Below are 22,213 nucleotides of genomic sequence, written 5' to 3'. Positions count from 1 at the left end.
GGAAAGTTATGCTAGCACATAGTAGAGTGGATAAGCAAACTGAAGCTGCGAGGAACTTATCAACATGCCCCACTGACAAAGCTTTAGCAACAGCGATACAAGTATCCCTGGCAAAAAATAAGATTTTAACCAACTGCCGCGCGGGCATAGGCATATGAGTTTATAAATGAGCTCGAAGGAGGGTATGTGGGAATAGCTAAGTCAGCACCAGACGCCGATTATCAAGGATGCTACCTTCACTGAATATAGTCGTTTGCCACCGCCTGCAATAATATAACACGCAATATGTTGGGTTCTTACCATGAGTTTTTTTTGGCAACTCGCCGGCGGGATTCCTTTAAAATTGTGTTGTGATTGATGCACTTGCACCCGAAAAATAGAAAGCGCAAACTGGAAGATTTTTGCAAAATTTGCTGGGTTGCACGATAGGATATGTAATAGTTTGGATCGACAGGATGGAGGTCTGAAGGCGTTTTATTGCAGCGCAACCATGGCGGATGGCGTTATCTTCTTTTCTCCAGTAAAGTCCGTAATAAGAGGAGCTGTTATATGCTTTTGGTTCTCTACTAATTCAAAACTTTAGTCTTTATGAGTAACGTGATTTTCACAAACAGGAAAAATAAATGTGTTCTCGAAATTTTGTAGAAGATTTTTTAACATGAAATATATATTCCTTAAAATCTGAAAAGAAAATCGAGACAGCCTGTCAAGAAAGTCACCACCCTTTCTCAATCCTAGATCCGCCGCTGTTTATTCAACAAACTAAACTGTTGCCTTTCTATTAGAACATTCTAATGGGGGGGGGGCTAATGAAATACTCCCTTCTTTTCAAGAGAACTCAGAATGCAGTTCCGGAATACCTTATCAGAGATTTTCCTTTTAACAATTCTGTACACAATGTAAATACTAGGTTTGGTGAGGTCAATTTCATTTTGCTAAAATATTCGTGTGAGCTTGAGGTGGGGGAGGGGGGGGGGGCAGCGACAAAACTATAGAACAACCTTCCTATAAATATTATCTGTTTTGTTATTGATTATTATAATAATTGTAATTTGATTGTTGTTTTTTTTACGGAGGGCCACAAGTGTGTAAGTGTATAACACTTTTAAGTGTTACCCTCTAAGAGTGGTTTTCAAAATCCCGTGCAACAAAGTGTAATTGTTAAAGTGTAATAGTCAAGCCAAAACAAAAGAGAACAAAGACATTACAGTGTATTACAGAGTTTTTGAGCAAGTCCCATCACTGAAGTGTGGAGTAGGAGGAGGCAGATGGACGTCTTTTGCTGCATGCATCCCATCCTACCCAAGAGGGCTACCCATCTGTACTTATCTGTTCACCTGGTAATGGCACTAGCTGTTACGCAACATGTTAACAGACGATTGTTGATAAAGATGGGGACACGCAATCGCACCAAAGTGGTAGATGTCAACAAGGTGGTTGCATCTGCTGGACACGGTGTCACAGGCACGTAGCCAGCGGGTGGCCTTGTGGCCCGCCCCCCGCCCCCCCTTTTGGCAGCGAAAAATACAGTTAAAAAATCCTAGCTACGTCGCTGTGCCAAGCCCTCATAGGGCTACACGCAATAACAGGTAGCGACACCGTGATCGCATTTACGGGGAGAGGTAAGATACAAGGACCCAAGGTTCCAAGACGTATTTTGTGAGCTGGGGGAACGATGGAAAGTAGCAGAAGGGTTAGTAAGTAGGCTTGAGGCTTTCACTTGCTCCCTCTTTTCTTCAAAGACCACAAAAAGAGACATCAATGCTCTCCCGGTATCAGATGTTCTGTGAGAGACGAGGCGAGATAGAGAGCCATCAGCTTCCACCATGTAAATATTCCCTTTGCAAGCACACATCGAGCGAGCAAACTACCAGGCCGCCATCTGGAAACGCTGCACCAAGATGGCAATAGAAGCTTGCAGTCGACTGGATGGTTGGCAGGCCTGCGCCAGAAGCGATCCTGGAACTTCTCGCATGCAACTGTTCCAGGAAGTGTCCTGCCCAGTTGTCACTGCTTGTCGAATGGCATAAAGTGCAGCGACATGTGTAAGCTTATCGACTGTGACAATCAGGCATCTTGTGACGAAGACGACTGGTCTGACGAAGATGCAGATGATTGGGACGCCAATAAGTCCGTATAACTACCCCCCCCCCCCCTTGAGGGCCTTGATACTCAGGATAAACACAGCACAGCGCGATGTTTCAGCTAGTTATAGATTAACAAAAAATATTTCATGGTCTGCATATTTATAAAATAAAACAGACTAGATTGCAAAGTGTTTCAATGTTCTATTCTATCTATTCCCGATTGAAATTTAAAGCTACTTATTTAAGATTTTAATTAAATTCCGGCTGATACTTAGTGAGTTCAATATTTCCCTGTAAGAACAAAGGCCCAATGCATGTTTTGTTACTCAGATGAAGTTTGGGCCTCCAAACTTCTCTCGCCCAGTGACGCTCAGCCAAAATATTCGCTCGTCACGGAGCGTCACTGGACGAGAGAAGTCTTGAGGCTCTGGTACCCAGGGTAGTGAAGTGTTAAGCGTGGTTTGGAAATGCTTTTTAATAAACTAATAGAAGCATAGTGTATATCATGAAGAGCAGGCAAAACAAATATTCAATATGCAACGTTTGAAGTAAGTATAACATCTTACTTCCGGCCTGTTATGGTGGCTCTCCTTATATACCATAATGTTGGAACAGAATTACTACCAGACACTACCCAACTATCTAGAAATCAACTCATGACGGCAGTACATATCATATCAAACAGCTTTTCACTTATAAAAGTAAAGTTTGGCAGTCTGTTCAGCCTGTGCGTGGAGATAAAAGGGTACTTCCGGTTCAAAATGGCGGCCGTTTACATATACTCCCTTACTATACAAAGCTGCCACCAGGCCACCAACTAACTGCTATCAGGCGTTTTCTAAGACAATATGACATAAGCTTTCCAAAAATGAGTATGAGCCTTATTCACCACAAACAGGAGAACATGAGTATGAGTACTTATTTTCTCCTGCCATCAATGATACCGATAACCCTTCTCGGCGCATGGACTATTAGTACTAAATAAACTCAGGGACCTAGCAGGGTGTGGGGTTGGGGCATGCCCCCCCCCCTCTCCCATTTTGGTTTTCAAAAATTATAAGGGAATGACCAGTAGGAGCGGCTGTGCCCCCCCCCCCCCCTAATATTTTGTAAATGTTTTTATTGTCCCCCCCCAATCTTACGGGTGCTACGGCTCTGAAACTAAATAATATTTCCACGGGTTTTTCAAAACCATTCTGAAATAAAGCTACTACTTTTACTGCATGCTCGTGTTAATTTATATCACTGATCTGTCATCAGCATTCCACAGAAGCCAATCGCCAATCATACGTCATGTCCGACAAAAACTCACACAGCATTGTTATTTCATTTAAAAGAGGGAGAATCTTTTCCTATTGATTACAGACAAAAAAAAATGTGAGGCTATTTTGGAAGTACATGGCTACTATTACGTTACTTTTTTCTGATTGGCTAATCACGTGCGTGTCATTCTACCTATGAAAGAAATGTTGTCAATCACACAGGAGGATGCTGGTCTTGCACTCCGAATCAATTGAAAGAGTTGTTTGAATATCAGTAGCTATCATTTGCTGATAATGGCTAATAATAATTTATTAAATGTTTATCGTTATCAATTTTATCAATTCCCTTTTGATTATCAATTTTTTTACCGTCTGGCTTTGGGGGAAGGCGTGCGTGACACAAGAGAGAGTGGCTGCTAAGCTGCTTAGCATCCTATACGCAGCCAAAGCTACGCGGCCTCGCTTTTCATCGCTATGCAAGCTAAGTTGTACTGGCATGATTGTACAGTTTCTGCAAATGGGAGATTTTAAAGTTTCTTTTGGGTTAGCTTGGCTGATCATCGCGTTATTTTGGAGCTCGGCTTCACTCTCAAACGCTCAATGGCTACACGAGATCACCGTGAATAACAAACACGGCCACGACAACTCTTCTTGTCTCAAAGACAATAGCTCATGGCCGTGCAAAACGATAGACTTCGCCCTCGACAATCTACACAAGAATTCTACCCGAATCCTGATAGAACAACCCGACAAGAATAGCTCGTACCTACTCAAGAACAACCACACGATAGTAAATCTTATTCAAATCGAGTTGATTGGAAAAACCGATACATCTCCGATTAAGATTGAATGCGGAAGCGAAGTGGGCTTGTCCTTTCACTTTTGTGAAGGCATTTCCATGAAGATGCTAGAGTTCTCTAGCTGTGGTCGTATACAGCATTCTGCTCCGGCTGATAACTTTAACAGGTCTGTGGAATTCTATGCTGGTGTGTTTCTCGCTAATTGCAAGGATTTTTTTATGGAAAATTGCACCGTGTTTGGAAGCCCCGGGAAAGGTCTCGTGCTTTATGACGTAGGCGGAAATGTCAATATATCAGCATCAACCTTTGAAAACAACACCCCTTTGTATCCTTCCAACACTAAAGAGCAGCTTAGTGCAGGTGGTGGATTGAGTGTTCTTTTTACCCAGTACGGAGCATTGCCTCCATTCAATGCCACAAAAGAACAACAACTGAACTACACCACCAAGAGTACGTACCATATCACAAATTGCACTTTTAAAAACAATCATCGAGCGAACTATAGTGACAGTTATTGTGATCTCGCAGTGCCCTTTCAGCGTGGTGGGGGCATGTCAATTTTATTTCATGGCATAGCATCTAATAACATGATTATGATTGACAATTGTGATTTTATTCGTAATTCAGCGTTATGGGGTGCTGGACTGTTTTTGTTATTCCTTGATTCTTCTGAGGGAAATCAAGTATATTTGGCAAATAGTAAGATGGAGAGCAATGAGGCTGCACTGGGTGGTGGGGGTGTGCGCAGTGGAAGTGAGATTGATCAAAGAAAAGTTCTCCAGAGCAATAACATCAGTTACAAAAATTTGGAATTTGTTAATAACAGTGCAGTATTTGGTGGTGCATTTTCCCATTATGGACCTGCATACACACCAATTAGTGAAGATGACCATCGAGTGATTCGTTTGAAGGAATGTAGTTTCCGTGGCAACAAGGCTACACTTGGTTCAGCGTTGGGTGTATCACTAAACAACTACAATGAGTTTGGTATTGGTCCTCAAGTACCCTACTTACTTCAAATTGAGGACACAGTGTTTACAGACAATTCTATTATTAAGACTGAGGACAAAGTCGTCATTGGGCAAGGAGCACTATATACAACTAACACTCCAGTCATTTTAAAGGGAGATAATTCTTTCACTGACAATTCAAACACAGCTATCCTCCTTGACAATGCTGCACTAAAAGTATATGGCAGAACTAATTTTTCAAATAACAGAGGTATTAATGGTGGTGCTATTGCATTGTATGGACAATCTAGGATCATCACCACTCACGAATCTTATCTCCAGTTTGAAAACAATACTGCTAAAAAAAAGGGTGGGGCCTTATATGTACAAGCTCCAGGACCAGGTATTGTAGCATTTAAAACTCGTCAACTGAGACGGCATAACTGTTTTCTTGGCTATGAGAATGATGCAAAGCAAGAAGTTTCTATTAACCATGTTGAAGAATGGAAGACAAGGCTAGAGTTTTTAAACAATAATGCCCAATTGTACTTAGGGGGGGATGCCATCTATGCAACCTCTCTTCAGGCATGCTTCAGAGCAAATGAGTCTCGCATGAGTAATACTGCCTTTGAATGGAAAGGCGTCGTGTCCTTCACAGGACAGACTGCAGAAGAAATCTCAACTGACCCGGTTTACATAGATATTAATCGGCAAGAGTGGAGTGTTGCACCAAGTGAAGTGTTTGATGCAACTGTCATCTTACTGGATGAAAAGGGGAACAAGGTTTATGGAACCATACAGATTGATATCTCTACAGATTCACAAGTTTCTCTTGATCTACCCTCCAAGCTCTTCGTAGTGGATGTGGATGTTAACACTCAAGAAAGTAAACTACGTAATCTAAAGTTGAAAGGCATTGAACTGTCAGAATTCCAAATCCACATCAGCAGTCTAGCAGGAGATATCATTCAAAGTGTCAAGACTCAGCTTAAAAAATGTAACCCTGGTTTTAAACAAAAGGCTAAAAATAGTAGTACATGTGTTTGTGCTAACAGTGATGGTCCTAGCAAGTGGACAGAAGGAATCTATTTATGCAATGGAGATGGGAAGACACTTTATTTAAAGACTGGATATTGGGGTGGTGATGTTAATGATACCTTTATTACACTTCCATGCCCTCCAGGCTACTGCAATAACCACAATCAGTATAGCATTTCAAGTGATTATTATACTTATGACAGAAGTACCATGTGTGGAGACAATCGAGATCCTGGTATCCTCCTTTGTGGGGAATGCAAGAAGAATTATAGCATAATAATAGGAGATGAAAAATGTGCCCCAGAGTCAGACTGTAATCTTCTGTGGTGGCAAATTCTTCTCTTCATCATTGTTATACCTACCCTTGTTCTCATTGTTTTAAAAGTCAACATCAATTTATTCACCTCTTATCTAAATTCATGGCTATTTTTCTACCAAGTTCTTGATATTTTGCTTAACAAGGGAGGAAAACTAGGTCCTGTCATAACAGTAATTATAAAACTTGCTAATCTTCAAATTCCAGGAATAGGAACATGCCTTTTCAAGTGTTTCAATAATATGAAGAAGCTTGGCCTTAACTATCTTATCCCTGGCTATGTTCTTTTTATTCTTCTAATTATTATGGCTGTTTCTAAGCATAGACTTTGCAGGAACTGTTATGTAAACAGAAACGTGTTCCGAGCATTTTGCACGTTAATTGTTCTTTGCTATACCAGTATCACCACAATATCTTTTCATATCATCTATGTCAAGCAAATCCCCTCAGGGTGGGTGTTCTACATGGATGGAAAGATTGAGCTCACCAAGAACTGTCCTGCATACATAATAGTTCTTTTTACATTAGCCATTTTGTTAATCCTAACTTTTGTCTTTGTGTTCCCTGTGGTTCTAGTGTTCCGTAGTAAGTTCCTTTCTTTTCTTGATCCATTTGTTGACATATTCCAAGATTGTTATCATCAAAATTTGGTGTTCTTTGCTGCTTACTTCTTTGTCTGCCGTATAGCTCTGATATTGGTTGATGTCTTTGCTGATGAAGGACCTTTTAAAAGATCTCTTTTAGAGTTTTTCACTCTTGTTTTTCTACTGGTGTTTGTTTACTTCAAGCCTTACAGATCACAAACAGTCAGTAGTCCAACAAACTATGAATGGCTCAACACTGTTGATTCTCTTTTTTTAACGATTCTCTGTTTCATTACTATCCTCTGCTCAGCTCAAACAATGGATGCTTCTGCTCTCACCAAAAATGGCTTTAGATGGCTGGTAATAATTCTTTCATGGGTCCCCATGGTCTATCTACTTGGTTTGCTATGTTATGGCATCTATAACTGCAATATTGCTCAATATTTTAGAGTTTGGGAGTATCAGGAAATGCCACAGGCATCTACCACTCCACCACAATCATCAGGAGAAAGAAGCAGTCTAACAAAATCTAGCACCCATCCTCAATACTCCTAAACACTCCACACACTGTCTACAAACAGTCTTACCCTTCTAGTTAATTTCTTTCAACCTAGACACTGATCCACACACAACAATAAAAACGTTCCTTTATTTGGTTGTATTTATCACTTATTATAATACAGTATTTGTATTTGAATCACAATTTCTCAGTTTTCAGTTGTTTTCAAGCTCTTGGGGCCAGCATGTAGGGTTTGTGTACTTGAATATTTTTGTAGATCTGCAGATAAGATGGTTAAATTTTAACAGTTTAGAAGTATAATGCTAATCTAAACTAATTTTTTACTGTAACCATTTATTGTAGGGCAAGAATGCTATTTGGTTATTAAGTTTTTGGTAAGATAGAAGTAAATTCATTGTAGATCCGCAGATGAGATGTAAAAAAGACTAGAACTCATAGGATTGTAACAGCTTGTACTTATACAGTGTGCATATTATTATTTGCTATTTTTATTAATGTGAAAAACCGGGGGGGGGGGGGGGGACTCCAGAAAAGTAGACAGAGGTACTCTACCTATCTTTTAGGCTAAATTCTTACCAACTATCTCTTAGGGGGTATTTTGGCTTCAGATCTCATCATTTTCATTATTTCCTAAATAAATACAATTGTATCAGTAATTTTTTTCACATTTTTGATTATCTATTCTATCACTCCTAAAAAATAAAGGCAAGATATATACTGTTTTGTAAATAATAAAGATTCTATTTTTGTAACTTATATGTTTTTTTCTTTTTTTGGAGTCAAACTGAGATGATATTATGCAAACGTCATTCACATCATCTATTCTAGACCGTGTGCAGAATTTATAAGCCAATCCATCAAGGTGTTTTCTCCATCCTGTTGTGAGTTAGTGCAGATAAATGCTTCAGCGTAACCAATAGAAACCTCACCCACAACGTTGGAAACAATATCAAGACACGAAGAAAGTCGTCCGCACATTCTAACCAAGCAAAATCGGAGCTGTAATATCTCCTAAAAAAGCTTTCAAATGGCGCTGTCTATACCACCAGTGAAAACGCAGATCAGATTTTCCTCCAATTCCAAGCAAAGAAAAGCGAAGGTGACAAAAAAGTGGATTGTGTGATTTTGTTGAGGTTATAGCTGTAATAGTTCATTTAATCCCGATTTAATTTGGATACTATGTAAGAAAATGTTTTTTAAAATACTTTATTACCTTATTTAATTTTCTTTACATATTATAGTAAATACAGTAATTTTGAATTGTTTTAATATCTACGAGATTGAGGCCGGCGATGGTTTTTTGTTTAGTTTATTTAATATTCACTATTGCGTGACTCTGACCAATTAGACCCTTGCATTGTGCACGCGCACAGAGCACTGTGTTGGCTTCTCGGTTGAATTCTCGAAGACACCAATTATGACTTCAACAATGAATCCACGTCAAGTTTTGGGTCATTTTTTGAGCCCTAAAAGAGCTTGGACAGACGATAAGACTACCGAAGTATGTTATGAAGAATCAACTAAACCCTTCCTACAGTAATTGATATATTTATTTGTACGATTCAAAAGTTACTTCCACTTTTTTTCAGCTAAACAATTTCGCTGTTTGCCCGGGGCTAGCCTATAATGTCGCCAAGTACTACCCGGCAACCGAACTTTTATCGGATAAGGATCGTTGTAAGGAACTTATGAAAAGTCTCGGGCTGTCTTCGGATCCTGGTAATTGGTACTCACCTGGTATGTACCAATTAGAAGCTCTAATTATCGACGATTCTAGTAATTAGCCATGTAACCATTGCAAGTGTTGGTCTTTTCTTGCCAGCTCGCCGCTCAAAAACCCCATCGCCTAGACCACCAAGCTCGCGCCCATCTTCGCGGAGAAGAAACATGGAAAGCTTCACGAAAAACCCCGATTTATTCTATATGACCACTCATCAGAGAGAATTCGGAGGAGATAACGGTGCGCCGGCCGCAAACGCGAGGTAACAGAGTCCTATATCCGGTGATAAGATGGTGCAAAGTTTGCCTAGCAACTGGATTGAATATTAATTAGCTCAGCAAGAAACTGAGGTATTTTTCTATTTTCTAGGCCTAGCACAGCCAAGATTTTCCCTAGCAGGGATGATGCTGGAGAAACGACTTACCAAACAGAGTATTGTGAAAAATCTGTCAAGCCCAATGAAATGACTCGAGTCGGAACGTCATCGGGAAATCGGCGAAACAATCCTCATCCTTCTGAGGTAAAAATTAATTATTTTCTCACTTATGATATATTCAGGTTGCCTTATTTATTTAGATATCCTTCTATGGGTATAAACTCAAGACTGTTGCTTAGAGAGGCTGTAATGGGTTACAAATATGTAGATCAAAGTTTATATATAAAAATAACACCCACAATTTTTCATCAAGCTGCGATGGCCGAGTGGTTAAGGCGTTGGACTTGAAATCCAATGGGATCTTCCCGCGCAGGTTCGAACCCTGCTCGCAGCGTTATTTTTCTTTTTTTTTTCCCTTATCTATTCTTTTGTCGCTTTACTTTATATTTAATCTACATTGATTAACAGTCAAAAGTCTTAAAAAAAATGTAAAATGCACGTTTTTTTATCAGGCGTTTATGGTATGGAAGTTCCCTGGAAGGGGACCGCCTGCCCTTGATCCTTGTGAATATAATACTGAGAACATGGAAGAAGTTTGCTTTGATCACCTGAAGTCAACCTACCAAAGTGACTATACAGGAATACCACAAGGTAAAAAAAAGATATTATATGATTACATACCTGTCAACTCATCTTCTGCTCTCCGGCGTGGAGCACCAAATCTCCCGCTTTTAAGCGATTTTTGTCCCTTCTGAAAAATTATTTCCTATTAAAATAATTAAATAATAATTTCCTTACACAGTGCAGTTTATCTAACACCCTTGTGAGATCTATAACTGGATTTGTGCGCGAGAACTTTCTATTCAGCAAACGCCTGGGAAGGTATACCCACCCCTCCCCCCAAAATAATATACCCCACCCCTCCCCCCAAAAATTCTCAAGCCTTGAGATTTTCAGAGGTTAACCCATTGACTCCTGGCTTTTTTGAAGCTGAATTTACAAAAAACAGACTGAAAACAGATACCTCCCCCCCCCTATTCTGAGTTTTATACAGCCCGTCAAAGTCAAACACAGCTGCACCTAGTCAGCGGTATCCAAGCTTTCCAACATTGCTTTGCGGTCCCCACTTTTAATCCCTTGTCGTTGTGCTGAAGCCAGCACAAGTTGATGGTTGCTTGTATTTTTCATCAAAAATACAGCTATGAGCATATTAGGAGAGTGTCTCAGGACATCATGAAGTCTTTTGGGGCATAATTGAGTGCTTTGCTTATGGATATTTGCAAGCAAAGGTGGATTCATGATGATTTTTTCTTGTTTGGCTTTGCCTGGATGAGAAAATAATTTTCTAATGAATCACCGCAGCTCTCCTAAATGCTGTCTTTTCTGAAACCAAATTGATTCCAAAATTGTTTACACTGCTATTCTGGGTCTGTATGACCTGGAATTGATTTGTTTGGCTCCGGGGTGAAAAGACTTCTAAAAAACCATCTGACTTTGGGGAGAGGAGTGTTGACTGGCCCTCCCCTCGTGAATTTTCCCCTGTATCTCCCAGAATGCTTTGCAATAAGTAAAGATATTTTCGTGGTTGTACAATCCTTCAAGGAATGGACATTGTGTTTTGAGGCGAAGGAAATGTACCTGGAGGATCAGAATAAAGGTATCTATTTGTGTCTTGAGCTGTATTTGCTGATCTCTCTCCCTTGTGTGGTATTTTAAGCGTTTTATTGAGAGGGGTGATTCTGCTTTTCTGTCCTTGTTCGATTTGAGATTTGTCAAAGAACCTGTGCTATTATTTGGCTTAAGAGTAGATGCCAACACCTTGGTTGGATGCATATCTGCAAGACCATTTATCCCTTAGACTGATGCCTGAGTATCTTCATCTTGTTGTGTTTATTTTGAATTTATGAATTTTTGGGGTTTTGGGTACTTCCCAAAGCCGGTACAGGCCGGTTGAGGGGTCAATGTGTTAATTGACACGCCATTTTTTAAGGAAAAATCATTGCCAAAATTATAAAAGAAATAAAGCAATAACTTTTATTCATTTTTCACCCACCTAAACTTGTTTGGTTATGGTGTGCAGTCAATTGAAGAAAACAACCAAACACCCCCATAAATTTGATTAACAATGTTTTATTCTCAAATAAGACTAGGGTTTTTGATTCTGGGTGGGTGTGTTACTACAAATCCCAACTGACTATAAATATATCTCTGCCTGTTCATGTTTTAGTTGAATCCTCTCAACTCTCCCGGTTTTTTTCCGGGAGACTCCCGTTTTTTTTATCAAATTTCCCGGTCTCCTGGTTTTACCTTAAATCTCCCGGTTTATGAAAAAAATAATAATCAGTCGAGTTGTTTTTGAAGTAAAAGTTGGATTTTAGCCACAAAGTTTGGCAATTCTTATACTGTAGTTTGTATCCAAGTTATGACGTTTTCAGTTTTTACGATCTAAAAAATCAATGAGCCTTCTGTAGGCATTTCTTATAGAACACAGGACTACCGAAATACCACAGGGTACCCATTTATCATGTTTTATCAAATAGATATCAACTGAGATTGTACAGTTCCCTCCCCCTAAAGAAACCTCCCATTTTTTTTAAGTCTAGGGGTTGGCAGGTATGCACCCTTTAATCTTATGACATGACCCTTACCCTGGCCATTGTTTGTCAGGTGTCCAGGTCCAAACAGTGTTTGAGGGTGACATGAAATATTCATTGAAGAAGCCACCGCGCACACTAGACTCAACTGCTAGGCACAGCTACCAAAAGCCTCTGATACGAGACGAGTTGAAATGTAACTTTTCACGATATGGGGCTAACAAAAACAAGTATAAGCCAACTGTGGGTGCTGGTAGGTGATTCAAATAATCCATTAAAAAGATTCATTCACATTAAAAAAGATTTATTAGAACTATGAAAGATGTGTGTTTTTATACCATATTTAGCCAATAAATAAGACACATCATTACTATGAGTAGATAAATAATTTTTAATTTACCTTATTACACTTTATTTTCGCGGCATCAAAATTTCGCGATTTTGAGATGGCGATATTTCATGACACTTAATTTTCGCAATTTTCCTATTTTCGTAAAAACCAGATCACTTTATTTTTGCGATTTCGCTATTTTGGGATAATAGATCCAGCAAAACAAGTGAAATTTAAATGTGCTGTAATCATCAAAACTGAAACAATTTGTAACAAAAAGATGCGTGGGCTAAATTTAGTTTCATAAAAATCTATACAAGTCCAACTCAACCCCTTTCCGTACTATATGAACCTTAGAAGACTAAATAGACAAGGTGTCTTTTAAAATCGCGAAATTAAAGTGACACGAAAATTAAGTGTAAAAAGGTACTTTTTTACCATATTTTATTTCTGTTGTTGTGAATTCTAGTGCCAACAGTATCAGCAAAATCCCCTCAAATGCACCTGTATGGCAGGACCCACTATTCCCATGAATTTTACAGGAAAGAACTGACAAGGGTGAGTATGGGATTATCAGAGCAGTATCTCGTGGTTGAAAGAGTCGGCTAGGCTGACCACCTTCCCTCCCCCTTTAACAATAGGAAAGAAAGCAGTATCTGCCTCCTAGAAAATACAAGGGACATCTTGCCCCACCTAGATACTTCTTCTAGTTACACAGGCACATGTAGACAATGTAGACCCTTTTTGTAGATGTAGACCCTTTTGACTGCATATCTACCCCCTTCTTCTTCTAGAAAAAATGATTGGCTAACTTTAGACTAGGAGTTCATGTCAAACATGTTCTGATATGTTCAAACACTGACTGGATTTCAGGAAAATCAGAAGCATTACAAATCTGGGCCTATACCAGCACTGGAGGAGTTCTTGAACCATGCAAAACCTCAAGGTACGTTCTGCCACATGAAGGAGAGGTGTAGGAATGTGCTACCACAACAAGTAGACTGTTTAGGGTTGGGTGCCACATGGAGTAGACTTGTTAGGGTTGGGTGCCACATGGAGTAGACTTGTTAGGGTTGGGTGCCACATCAAGTAGACTTGTTAGGGTTGGGTGCCACATCAAGTAGACTTGTTAGGGTTGGGTGCCACAACAAGTAGACTTGTTAGGGTTGGGTGCCACATCAAGTAGACTTGTTAGGGTTGGGTGCCACATCGAGTAGACTTGTTAGGGTTGGGTGCCACAACAAGTAGAGTTGTTAGGGTTTGGTGCCACATCAAGTAGACTTGTTAGGGTTGGGTACCACATCAAGTAGACTTGTTAGGGTTGGGTGCCACATCGAGTAGACTTGTTAGGGTTGGGTGCCACATCAAGTAGACTTGTTAGGGTTGGGTGCCACATCAAGTAGACTTGTTAGGGTTGGGTGCCACATTGAGTAGACCTGTTAGGGTTGGGTGCCACATTGCGTAGACTTGTTAGGGTTGGGTGCCACATCAAGAGTAGACTTTTTAGGGTTGGGTGCCACATCAAGTAGACTTGTTAGGGTTGGGTGCCACATGGAGTAGACTTGTAAGGGTTGGGTGCCACATCAAGTAGACTTGTTAGGGTTGGGTGCCACACTGAGTAGACTTGTTAGGGTTGGGTGCCACAACAAGTAGACTTGTTAGGGTTGGGTGCCACATGGAGTAGACTTGTAAGGGTTGGGTGCCACATGAAGTAGACTTGTTAGGGTTGGGTGCCACATCAAGTAGACTTGTTAGGGTTGGGTGCCACATCAAGTAGACTTGTTAGGGTTGGGTGCCACATTGAGTAGACCTGTTAGGGTTGGGTGCCACATTGCGTAGACTTGTTAGGGTTGGGTGCCACATCAATTAGACTTGTTAGGGTTGGTGTGCCAGAACGAGTAGACTTGTTAGGGTTGGGTGCCACATCAAGTAGACTTGTTAGGGTTGGGTGCCACATCAAGAGTAGACTTGTTAGGGTTGGGTGCCACATCGAGTAGACTTGTTAGGGTTGTGTGCCACATCAAGTAGACTTGTTAGGGTTGGGTGCCACATGGAGTAGACTTGTAAGGGTTGGGTGCCACATCAAGTAGACTTGTTAGGGTTGGGTGCCACATTGCGTAGACTTGTTAGGGTTGGGTGCCACATCGAGTAGACTTGTTAGGGTTGGGTGCCACATCAAGTAGACTGTTAGGGTTGGGTGCCACACTGAGTAGACTTGTTAGGGTTGGGTGCCACAACAAGTAGACTTGTTAGGGTTTGGTGCCACATGGAGTAGACTTGTAAGGGTTGGGTGCCACATGAAGTAGACTTGTTAGGGTTGTGTGCCACATCGAGTAGACCTGTTAGGGTTGGATGCCACATCGAGTAGACTTGTTAGGGTTGGGTGCCACATCGAGTAGAGTTGTTAGGGTTGGGTGCCACATCAAGTAGACTTGTTAGGGTTGGGTGCCACATCAAGTAGACTTGTTAGGGTTGGGTGCCACATCGAGTAGACTTGTTAGGGTTGTGTGCCACATCTAGTAGACTTGTTAGGGTTGGGTGCCACATGGAGTAGACTTGTAAGGGTTGGGTGCCACATCAAGTAGAGTTGTTAGGGTTGGGTGCCACATCAAGTAGACTTGTTAGGGTTGGGTGCCACCACAAGTAGACTTGTTAGGGTTGGGTGCCACCACAAGTAGACTTGTTAGGGTTGGGTGCCACATCAAGTAGAGTTGTTAGGGTTGGGTGCCACATCAAGTAGACTTGTTAGGGTTGGGTGCCACATCAAGTAGACTTGTTAGGTTTGGGTGCCACAACGAGTAGACTTGTTAGGGTTGGGTGCCACATCAAGTAGGCTTGTTAGGGTTGGGTGCCACATCAAGTAGACTTGTTAGGGTTGGGTGCCACATCAAGTAGACTTGTTAGGGTTGGGTGCCACACTGAGTAGACTTGTTAGGGTTGGGTGCCACACTGAGTAGACTTGTTAGGGTTGGGTGCCACATCGAGTAGACTTGTTAGGGCTGGGTGCCACATCAAGTAGACATGTTAGGGTTGGGTGCCACATCGAGTAGACTTGTTAGGGTTGGGTGCCACATCGAGTAGACTTGTTAGGGTTGGGTGCCACATTGAGTAGACTTGTTAGGGTTGGGTGCCACATCGAGTAGAGTTGTTAGGGTTGGGTGCCACAACAAGTAGACTTGTTTGGGTTGGGTGCCACAACAAGTAGACTTTTTAGGTTTGGGTGCCACATCAAGTAGACTTGTTAGGGTTGGGTGCCACATCAAGTAGACTTGTTAGGGTTGGGTGCCACATCGAGTAGACTTGTTAGGGTTGGGTGCCACATCAAGTAGAGTTGTTAGGGTTGGGTGCCACATTGAGTAGACTTGTTAGGGCTGGGTGCCACATTGCGTAGACTTGTTAGGGTTGGGTGCCACATCAAGTAGACTTGTTAGGGTTGGTGTGCCACAACGAGTAGACTTGTTGGGTTGGGTGCCACATCAAGTAGAGTTGTTAGGGTTGGGTGCCACATCGAGTAGACTTGTTAAGGTTAGGTGCCACATCAAGTAGACTTGTTAGGGTTGGGTGCCACATCAAGTAGACTTGTTAAGGTTAGGTGCCACATCAAGTAGACTTGTTAGGGTTGGGTGCCACATCAAGTAGACTTGTTAGGTTTTGGTGCCACATCAAGCAGACTTGTTAGGGTTGGGTGCCACATCGAGTAGACTTGTTAGGGTTGGGTGCCACATCAAGTAGACTTGTTAGGGTTGGGTGCCACATCAAGTAGACTTGTTAGGGTTGGGTGCCACATTGAGTAGACCTGTTAGGGTTGGGTGCCACATTGCGTAGACTTGTTAGGGTTGGGTGCCACATCAATTAGACTTGTTAGGGTTGGTGTGCCAGAACGAGTAGACTTGTTAGGGTTGGGTGCCACATCAAGTAGACTTGTTAGGGTTGGGTGCCACATCAAGAGTAGACTTGTTAGGGTTGGGTGCCACATCGAGTAGAGTTGTTAGGGTTGGGTGCCACATGGAGTAGACTTGTAAGGGTTGGGTGCCACATCAAGTAGACTTGTTAGGGTTGGGTGCCACATTGCGTAGACTTGTTAGGGTTGGGTGCCACATCGAGTAGACTTGTTAGGGTTGGGTGCCACATCAAGTAGACTGTTTAGGGTTGGGTGCCACACTGAGTAGACTTGTTAGGGTTGGGTGCCACAACAAGTAGACTTGTTAGGGTTTGGTGCCACATGGAGTAGACTTGTAAGGGTTGGGTGCCACATGAAGTAGACTTGTTAGGGTTGTGTGCCACATCGAGTAGACCTGTTAGGGTTGGATGCCACATCGAGTAGACTTGTTAGGGTTGGGTGCCACATCGAGTAGAGTTGTTAGGGTTGGGTGCCACATCAAGTAGACTTGTTAGGGTTGGGTGCCACATCAAGTAGACTTGTTAGGGTTGGGTGCCACATCGAGTAGACTTGTTAGGGTTGGGTGCCACATCGAGTAGACTTGTTAGGGTTGGGTGCCACATCGAGTAGACTTGTTAGGGTTGGGTGCCACATCAACAAGGGATGCCTGGTAAGGGGAGGGCATATCCTAGGTTCCAAAAGCTAGTCCTGCCTATGGCATTCTAGTAATTGAATAAGTAGCCACTTTTCAGCACTCTGAGCGGGGAGGGAAGGGGGAGGGGAGGGGAGAAAAAGGGGAGATGCTACTAGCATGTAGAATGAGAGACAGGAAGGCGATACTATGGCAGGGGTGGTAGGAGACCCCCAAACAAAGATAAGAACGAGAGAAGGACATAGAATATAGAATATAGAAGAATGACAGTGAGAAAGATAAGTTTAGAGGTAAGGTAAGAGATGTGAGGAGGAAAATTATTAGAAAGTGAATAATATCAACTGGGGCAGTGATAGCAAGGCCAGTGTTGATTGATCAAATATTAATTTTATATAATATTATAAGCAGAATATTTTAAATACATTTCTTTTTTTTATAGAGAAAGAGAACCTCATTAAAAGCCTGCAAAAAATTGCAAGTCAAGGCAACAAGCACACTAGAGATCCTGACTGGCTGTCTCAGTGGTCAGGACCAAGCTAAATAATAAAATGGAATGCAATTTTCACACACTATAACTCATTATTTATTATGACAAATGGGACATTTACTTTATGACAATTGAAGAGATGTACAAAATCATGGAGAGTGCAAAGTTTTTCTAATATAATGATTTTAGAGAAATAACAATAAAGTTGAAGCATGCAAATTGTGTTATTGATTTCCAGATGACCATTAATGGCTGCATTACACACTAGTGATGGCTACACAAAAGACAACTTCATTGCACAAAAAGTACATAATAAAGATTCCATCATCACATACCTTGTTGTATTGGTTTAGTGTTTTTTTGTATTTTCCTTTTTACAAAAATATGAATACGAGTTGAATTTAAAAACATTCTAATTGTCTACTGAATTGCTGGGTAATAGTATAGAAAATAAAAAAAAGCTAAAAAAATATATTTCATACCTGCCAATAGCCCCTATAATGGCTCTTATGGACTTATTGTATAAACTGATGACCATCAATTAGACTCTATCATATTTTTTTCTTTCCATTGGCTTGGTAATAAACACACATGACTGCATTTATTTCTTGTGCTAGAATCAGCATGCAGATTAAAGGGACAACAATCCAGATTCCATTTGGCAAGTAATAGAACAGAATGAGATCCTTCCAAGGGTTGTGAGCAATGTAATGAGCCCCACCACAGAGCTCAGTGGATACCAGGAAGTAAAGTATTGTCTTGGCCCATGTCATGGTACAGACAATCAGTGCCATGATGGCGCTAAAGGTGCTTGACCGAAGATGCTGTTAACACAAACAGAAAAAAGAAAATAAATTTGTCTTTTTAAGACAGAAGTGGGATGGAAAGCTGGCTTACCAGTGATAGAGCTATGATATTTAGGAATGCTTCAACTAGATTCATCCTGAAATGACAAAATTATAAAACATTTATTGCTGTAGAAAAGTCATATTACGGGTGAGTGGATCCAGGAATGCCATGGATGTCACAGTCCCCCATATTCTTGAATCTATTGGTTAATAAAATAACAAAACTGAAATATGATATATATTGACTGAAATTAGAAACCCACTTCACTTAGATGTATATAGCTCTTATAAATAGCTCTTATGATGTGATGGATGTATCATGCAATCACAAGTTTTTTTTTATCAAAATCAAAGGACCAGACCCTTTAATAGAAAGGATGTCCCGATTTGCTTTTGCATAGGAATTGTGTATAATATTTTACCTTAGAATTATGCATAATAGTTCCTTTTTTTGCACTTAAGAAACTATATAAAGGCCTGGCTCATCTAGGAGACATTTAGTATGCAACATTTAGAGTGCCGACATGTCCTAGTTTAACCACCTTGAAAATTATTGTAGCACGCCAAATCTTTCAGCAACAAGAAAGAAATGTTTCTCGGATAGTTATGAAACATTTTTATGTCACACTCTGCAAATTTTTTTGCATACTACATGTTCGGCTAAACATGTCGCCTAGTTTAGCCAGGCCTTAAAAGTAAGAAACAGCTCATAAGTCACTTGGTTCTTGGTTCTCTGACCAGATACTCAAATGAACACAGCAAGGAGCTTCCTTCATTGTCTCACTTTTCTATTTTTGGTGAAACGCTACAATACACTGAAATGCAATAGAAATTTCAAAAGGAAAATGCAACTCTGAATTGCAGATCCTAGATCTACACCCATTAAGTGTAGCACTATACCATGATTGTCCAACCCCAAATGTATCTTCCATATCTGCATAGCGCTTGTCCACAGGAAAATACAGGTTATCTAGAAATCAAATGAGTACATCCACATGAATCACCCTGCATAGGCTTCATTGGGTTTTTGCTATTTTATGGTCAGATCTTTGAAATGTGAAAGAGTTTTTGGGTGGTCAAAAGAGTCTGAGTTTGGGAAAAGGGGTGAATGGGACTATTAATACTGTGGGACTGGTAATAAGTGTAACTTGAAAGCAGTCGCAATGGAAGGGAGTTGATGTTGCTTCTTTGTTATGTTGTGGTTGCTTTTTTCTTTTTTTCGTTTGTTGTTTGTTGGGGGGGGGGGTGGTTGTCATCTTTCTCCAGTAACTTGTAATAAATATATGAAATAGAAATAAATTTGTCAAGCTAGCAGATAATGCTAATCTGAATATACACCTATGGGTAGAGTATAAGCATAGGATTATGATCCCCATCGAAGAATTCGTGAAACAAAATACGCTAAAAGACTAGCGAACACGGAATCTCCATACTTTCTCCCTGCTCGAAAATGTAGAAAGCTACACGATTACAGAAAGATACAAAAACTCCTTACAGGGCTTGACCAGATAGTTGAGGTCTCCTCCTGGTAAAGTGCGAGGTCTTAAGATAACCACTAGACCATCAATCACGACAATCACAGTAGATAAAGACAGCCAGAAAGCCACAAATCCGGGCAACTTGTAGTGCGTTCCGGCCGCCATCTTGAACTAACAACGTGATTGACGCGAGAACCTAATTTCACGGGACTCCTGTGTTGAAAACGCCGCGCGCACGACAGGAGCACATAAAATGACACATGGAAATAGATGAAGGATGTCTACAAAACCTAATCTTAACCGCTCTTTCAGCAAATTTCTAAGACAACTAAAAGTGTTGATAAGGCAGGACCATTCTTGCTTATCCAACATCCCAATTTTAAGAAAAGAACTGTTAAAAACTACCAGCTTGGCCGAATGGAGATTAAAACGCGGATTTCAGCGGTTATTTAAAGGGGGGTTGGCACAGGTGTTCATGTCCAGTGCCCCCCCCCCCCTGCCCCACTCCTACAGCCCTAGCCTTATGTCGATCACGATCACGCTCTTAGGTACCCGACGAGTTGATATCATTGTACAAAAGACAGTATTTTTCCACGAAAAAATTAAAGACAGATCATCCAGATAATGTGAGATCTGTTGTTCACAATATGGGTTTATAAGCTAGACCTTAGTTATGGTCCATGACAATAGAACATGTAATATGTTGAATATGTTTGAACGGGTTAAATTCTCTTTCGTGTATCGCTGATGGGGGTGTAATTTATTAAACGGAACTTGGAACGCTACAAGCAATTAGAAAGTTGCCCCTAATTGATTGAGCGTTAATTGTCTAAAGTCGGCAAAAATAAATTATGTTAACAGTAATTAAGTTAACTATATTGCTCGGGTCTTTGGAGTACAGCCAGCAGATAAAATTTCGCTTTCCGTGTTGTTTGATAGAACAATAGGCAAGATTCAAAATTCTGATGAAAAAATTTGCAACAGAAACTTGCTCTTCAAATACAAATCAGATATATGCTGATGATTAAAATCAATATTTCTTGCCAGATAAACTTTTATCAAAGAATTATCGTTCGGATATCTTATAGCGTGTGATACATACCTAGCAAACATACTAATCCACTGCAAGCAATACAGTCGGAGGAAGAGGGCACAAACCACAAGCGCGTATTGGATAAAACAAGGTAGGCAACCGGTAAAGAAGTGTTGTTTTTGTTTTCTAAAAAAAATGTTTAAATGCGTATTACGCGAAATACGCCGCATGGTTAAAGAAAAAAAAAATTGTCACACGAGAGTTACAGATTGACGCCTGTAAATTAGTCGATACAAATAATAAAGACTCACAGAATGAGTACCGACTAAGAAAATGACGAACAAAAATTGAAAGAACAAAGTGTTACACTTACTGTTCTGGTGTTTAGAGTTTAAATTTACGAAAGTGTTGAAGCGGTATAAGATTATGATGTTTCACTTGCATACGATATATTAGTAAGTACAAGAGGGGGGGGGGGGGGGGGGTGGGAGACGGATGATCGATAGAAGAGCTTTTCGCAAGAAGGCATACATAAAAGCAATACAGCTCGCAGAACCAATACAACAAGATCAATAAATGCAGTTCATCTGTTTAAGCGCCGAGGCAACCGCATATATGGACATACCATAAGTAAGTTTCCTTGGATTTCTAGCCTTTGATTGTGATAAAGCTACGCTATGCACAGCTCGCAGTGACGCACTTAAGATCAAACCAAAAGACGTTCCAGTCCCCGTACATTGTCTATCACAAGTCTGCTAGCCGTCTCTCAAATGTTTTGTTTTCGAAAATTGAGATGAGCTTCGCACATTTGCATCAGCGCATCTCGGCCTTTCTCGCGATCCACAGAACTCCCAATATTCGAAACAAAACATTTTCGAATAACCAACCCCGGGAAAGCCTGTTAGCAGGCTATCTTGTCACGTACTGCGCATGCTCAAGCTTAATGAGAAACTTTACAGTTCAATCATCACTGCGGTTAAGCCCCGTGCAAACTGCGCCAGCACCGGCATTACTGGCGAATTCTTGCTCGACTGACCAGACAAGACAAAGGAAATGTCAGAAAGTCCATTTCCCATTTTGATATTTCCTTTGTCTTATAGTTGAGTCAAGCGAAAATTCGCCGTGCGAATTATACCGTGCGAAAACTTGAAAGAAATTGAAAGAAATAAAATTCGAATTGGAACAATGGTTAATCAAAATTAATGAAATACAGTGTCGACGACAAAAAGTTTTGTGGCTTAGTAGCCTAAGTCCTTG

The 22,213-nt window shown here is 40.7% G+C and overlaps 3 protein-coding genes and 1 non-coding gene across 5 annotated transcripts; 3 read left to right on the top strand and 1 right to left on the bottom strand.

The window, feature by feature from the left end:
* The first annotated feature begins 3,779 nt into the window (after window positions 1–3,779).
* Window positions 3,780–8,313, top strand: LOC116618902. Its single transcript, XM_032383084.2, has one exon. The coding sequence runs from the start codon at window positions 3,846–3,848 to the stop codon at window positions 7,590–7,592; it is 3,747 nt and encodes a 1,248-aa protein (XP_032238975.2). The 5' UTR covers window positions 3,780–3,845; the 3' UTR covers window positions 7,593–8,313.
* Window positions 8,314–8,444: 131 nt separating this feature from the next.
* LOC5513540 lies at window positions 8,445–17,816 on the top strand. 2 transcript variants are annotated; one of them, XM_032383086.2, is made up of 9 exons: window positions 8,445–8,656; window positions 9,147–9,294; window positions 9,380–9,539; window positions 9,647–9,797; window positions 10,166–10,304; window positions 12,321–12,500; window positions 13,048–13,136; window positions 13,452–13,524; window positions 17,550–17,816. In XM_032383086.2, exons 1-9 carry the CDS (start codon window positions 8,585–8,587, stop codon window positions 17,648–17,650), a joined length of 1,113 nt encoding a protein of 370 aa, XP_032238977.2. In that variant the 5' UTR covers window positions 8,445–8,584; the 3' UTR covers window positions 17,651–17,816. The 2 variants fall into 2 exon arrangements, with proteins under 2 accessions (XP_032238977.2, XP_032238976.2); XM_032383085.2 differs by lacking the exon at window positions 8,445–8,656 and adding an exon at window positions 8,916–9,058.
* Window positions 9,966–10,047, top strand: Trnas-uga. The gene has a single exon. It is a non-coding gene; the product is annotated as a tRNA-Ser (tRNA).
* Window positions 17,670–20,123, bottom strand: LOC5513583. Its single transcript, XM_001633733.3, has 4 exons — window positions 19,941–20,123; window positions 19,346–19,415; window positions 18,495–18,540; window positions 17,670–18,421 (listed from the first exon to the last, which is right to left on the bottom strand). The coding sequence occupies exons 1-4, from the start codon at window positions 20,086–20,088 to the stop codon at window positions 18,149–18,151; spliced, it is 537 nt and encodes a 178-aa protein (XP_001633783.2). The 5' UTR covers window positions 20,089–20,123; the 3' UTR covers window positions 17,670–18,148.
* Window positions 20,124–22,213: the final 2,090 nt, after the last annotated feature.

This window comes from Nematostella vectensis, chromosome 10 (assembly GCF_932526225.1).
Source record: "Nematostella vectensis chromosome 10, jaNemVect1.1, whole genome shotgun sequence".
Classification (NCBI taxonomy): domain Eukaryota; kingdom Metazoa; phylum Cnidaria; class Anthozoa; order Actiniaria; family Edwardsiidae; genus Nematostella; species Nematostella vectensis.
The sequence above is the reverse complement of the archived record's forward strand: the minus strand, read 5'-3'. Positions and strand labels throughout refer to the sequence as shown.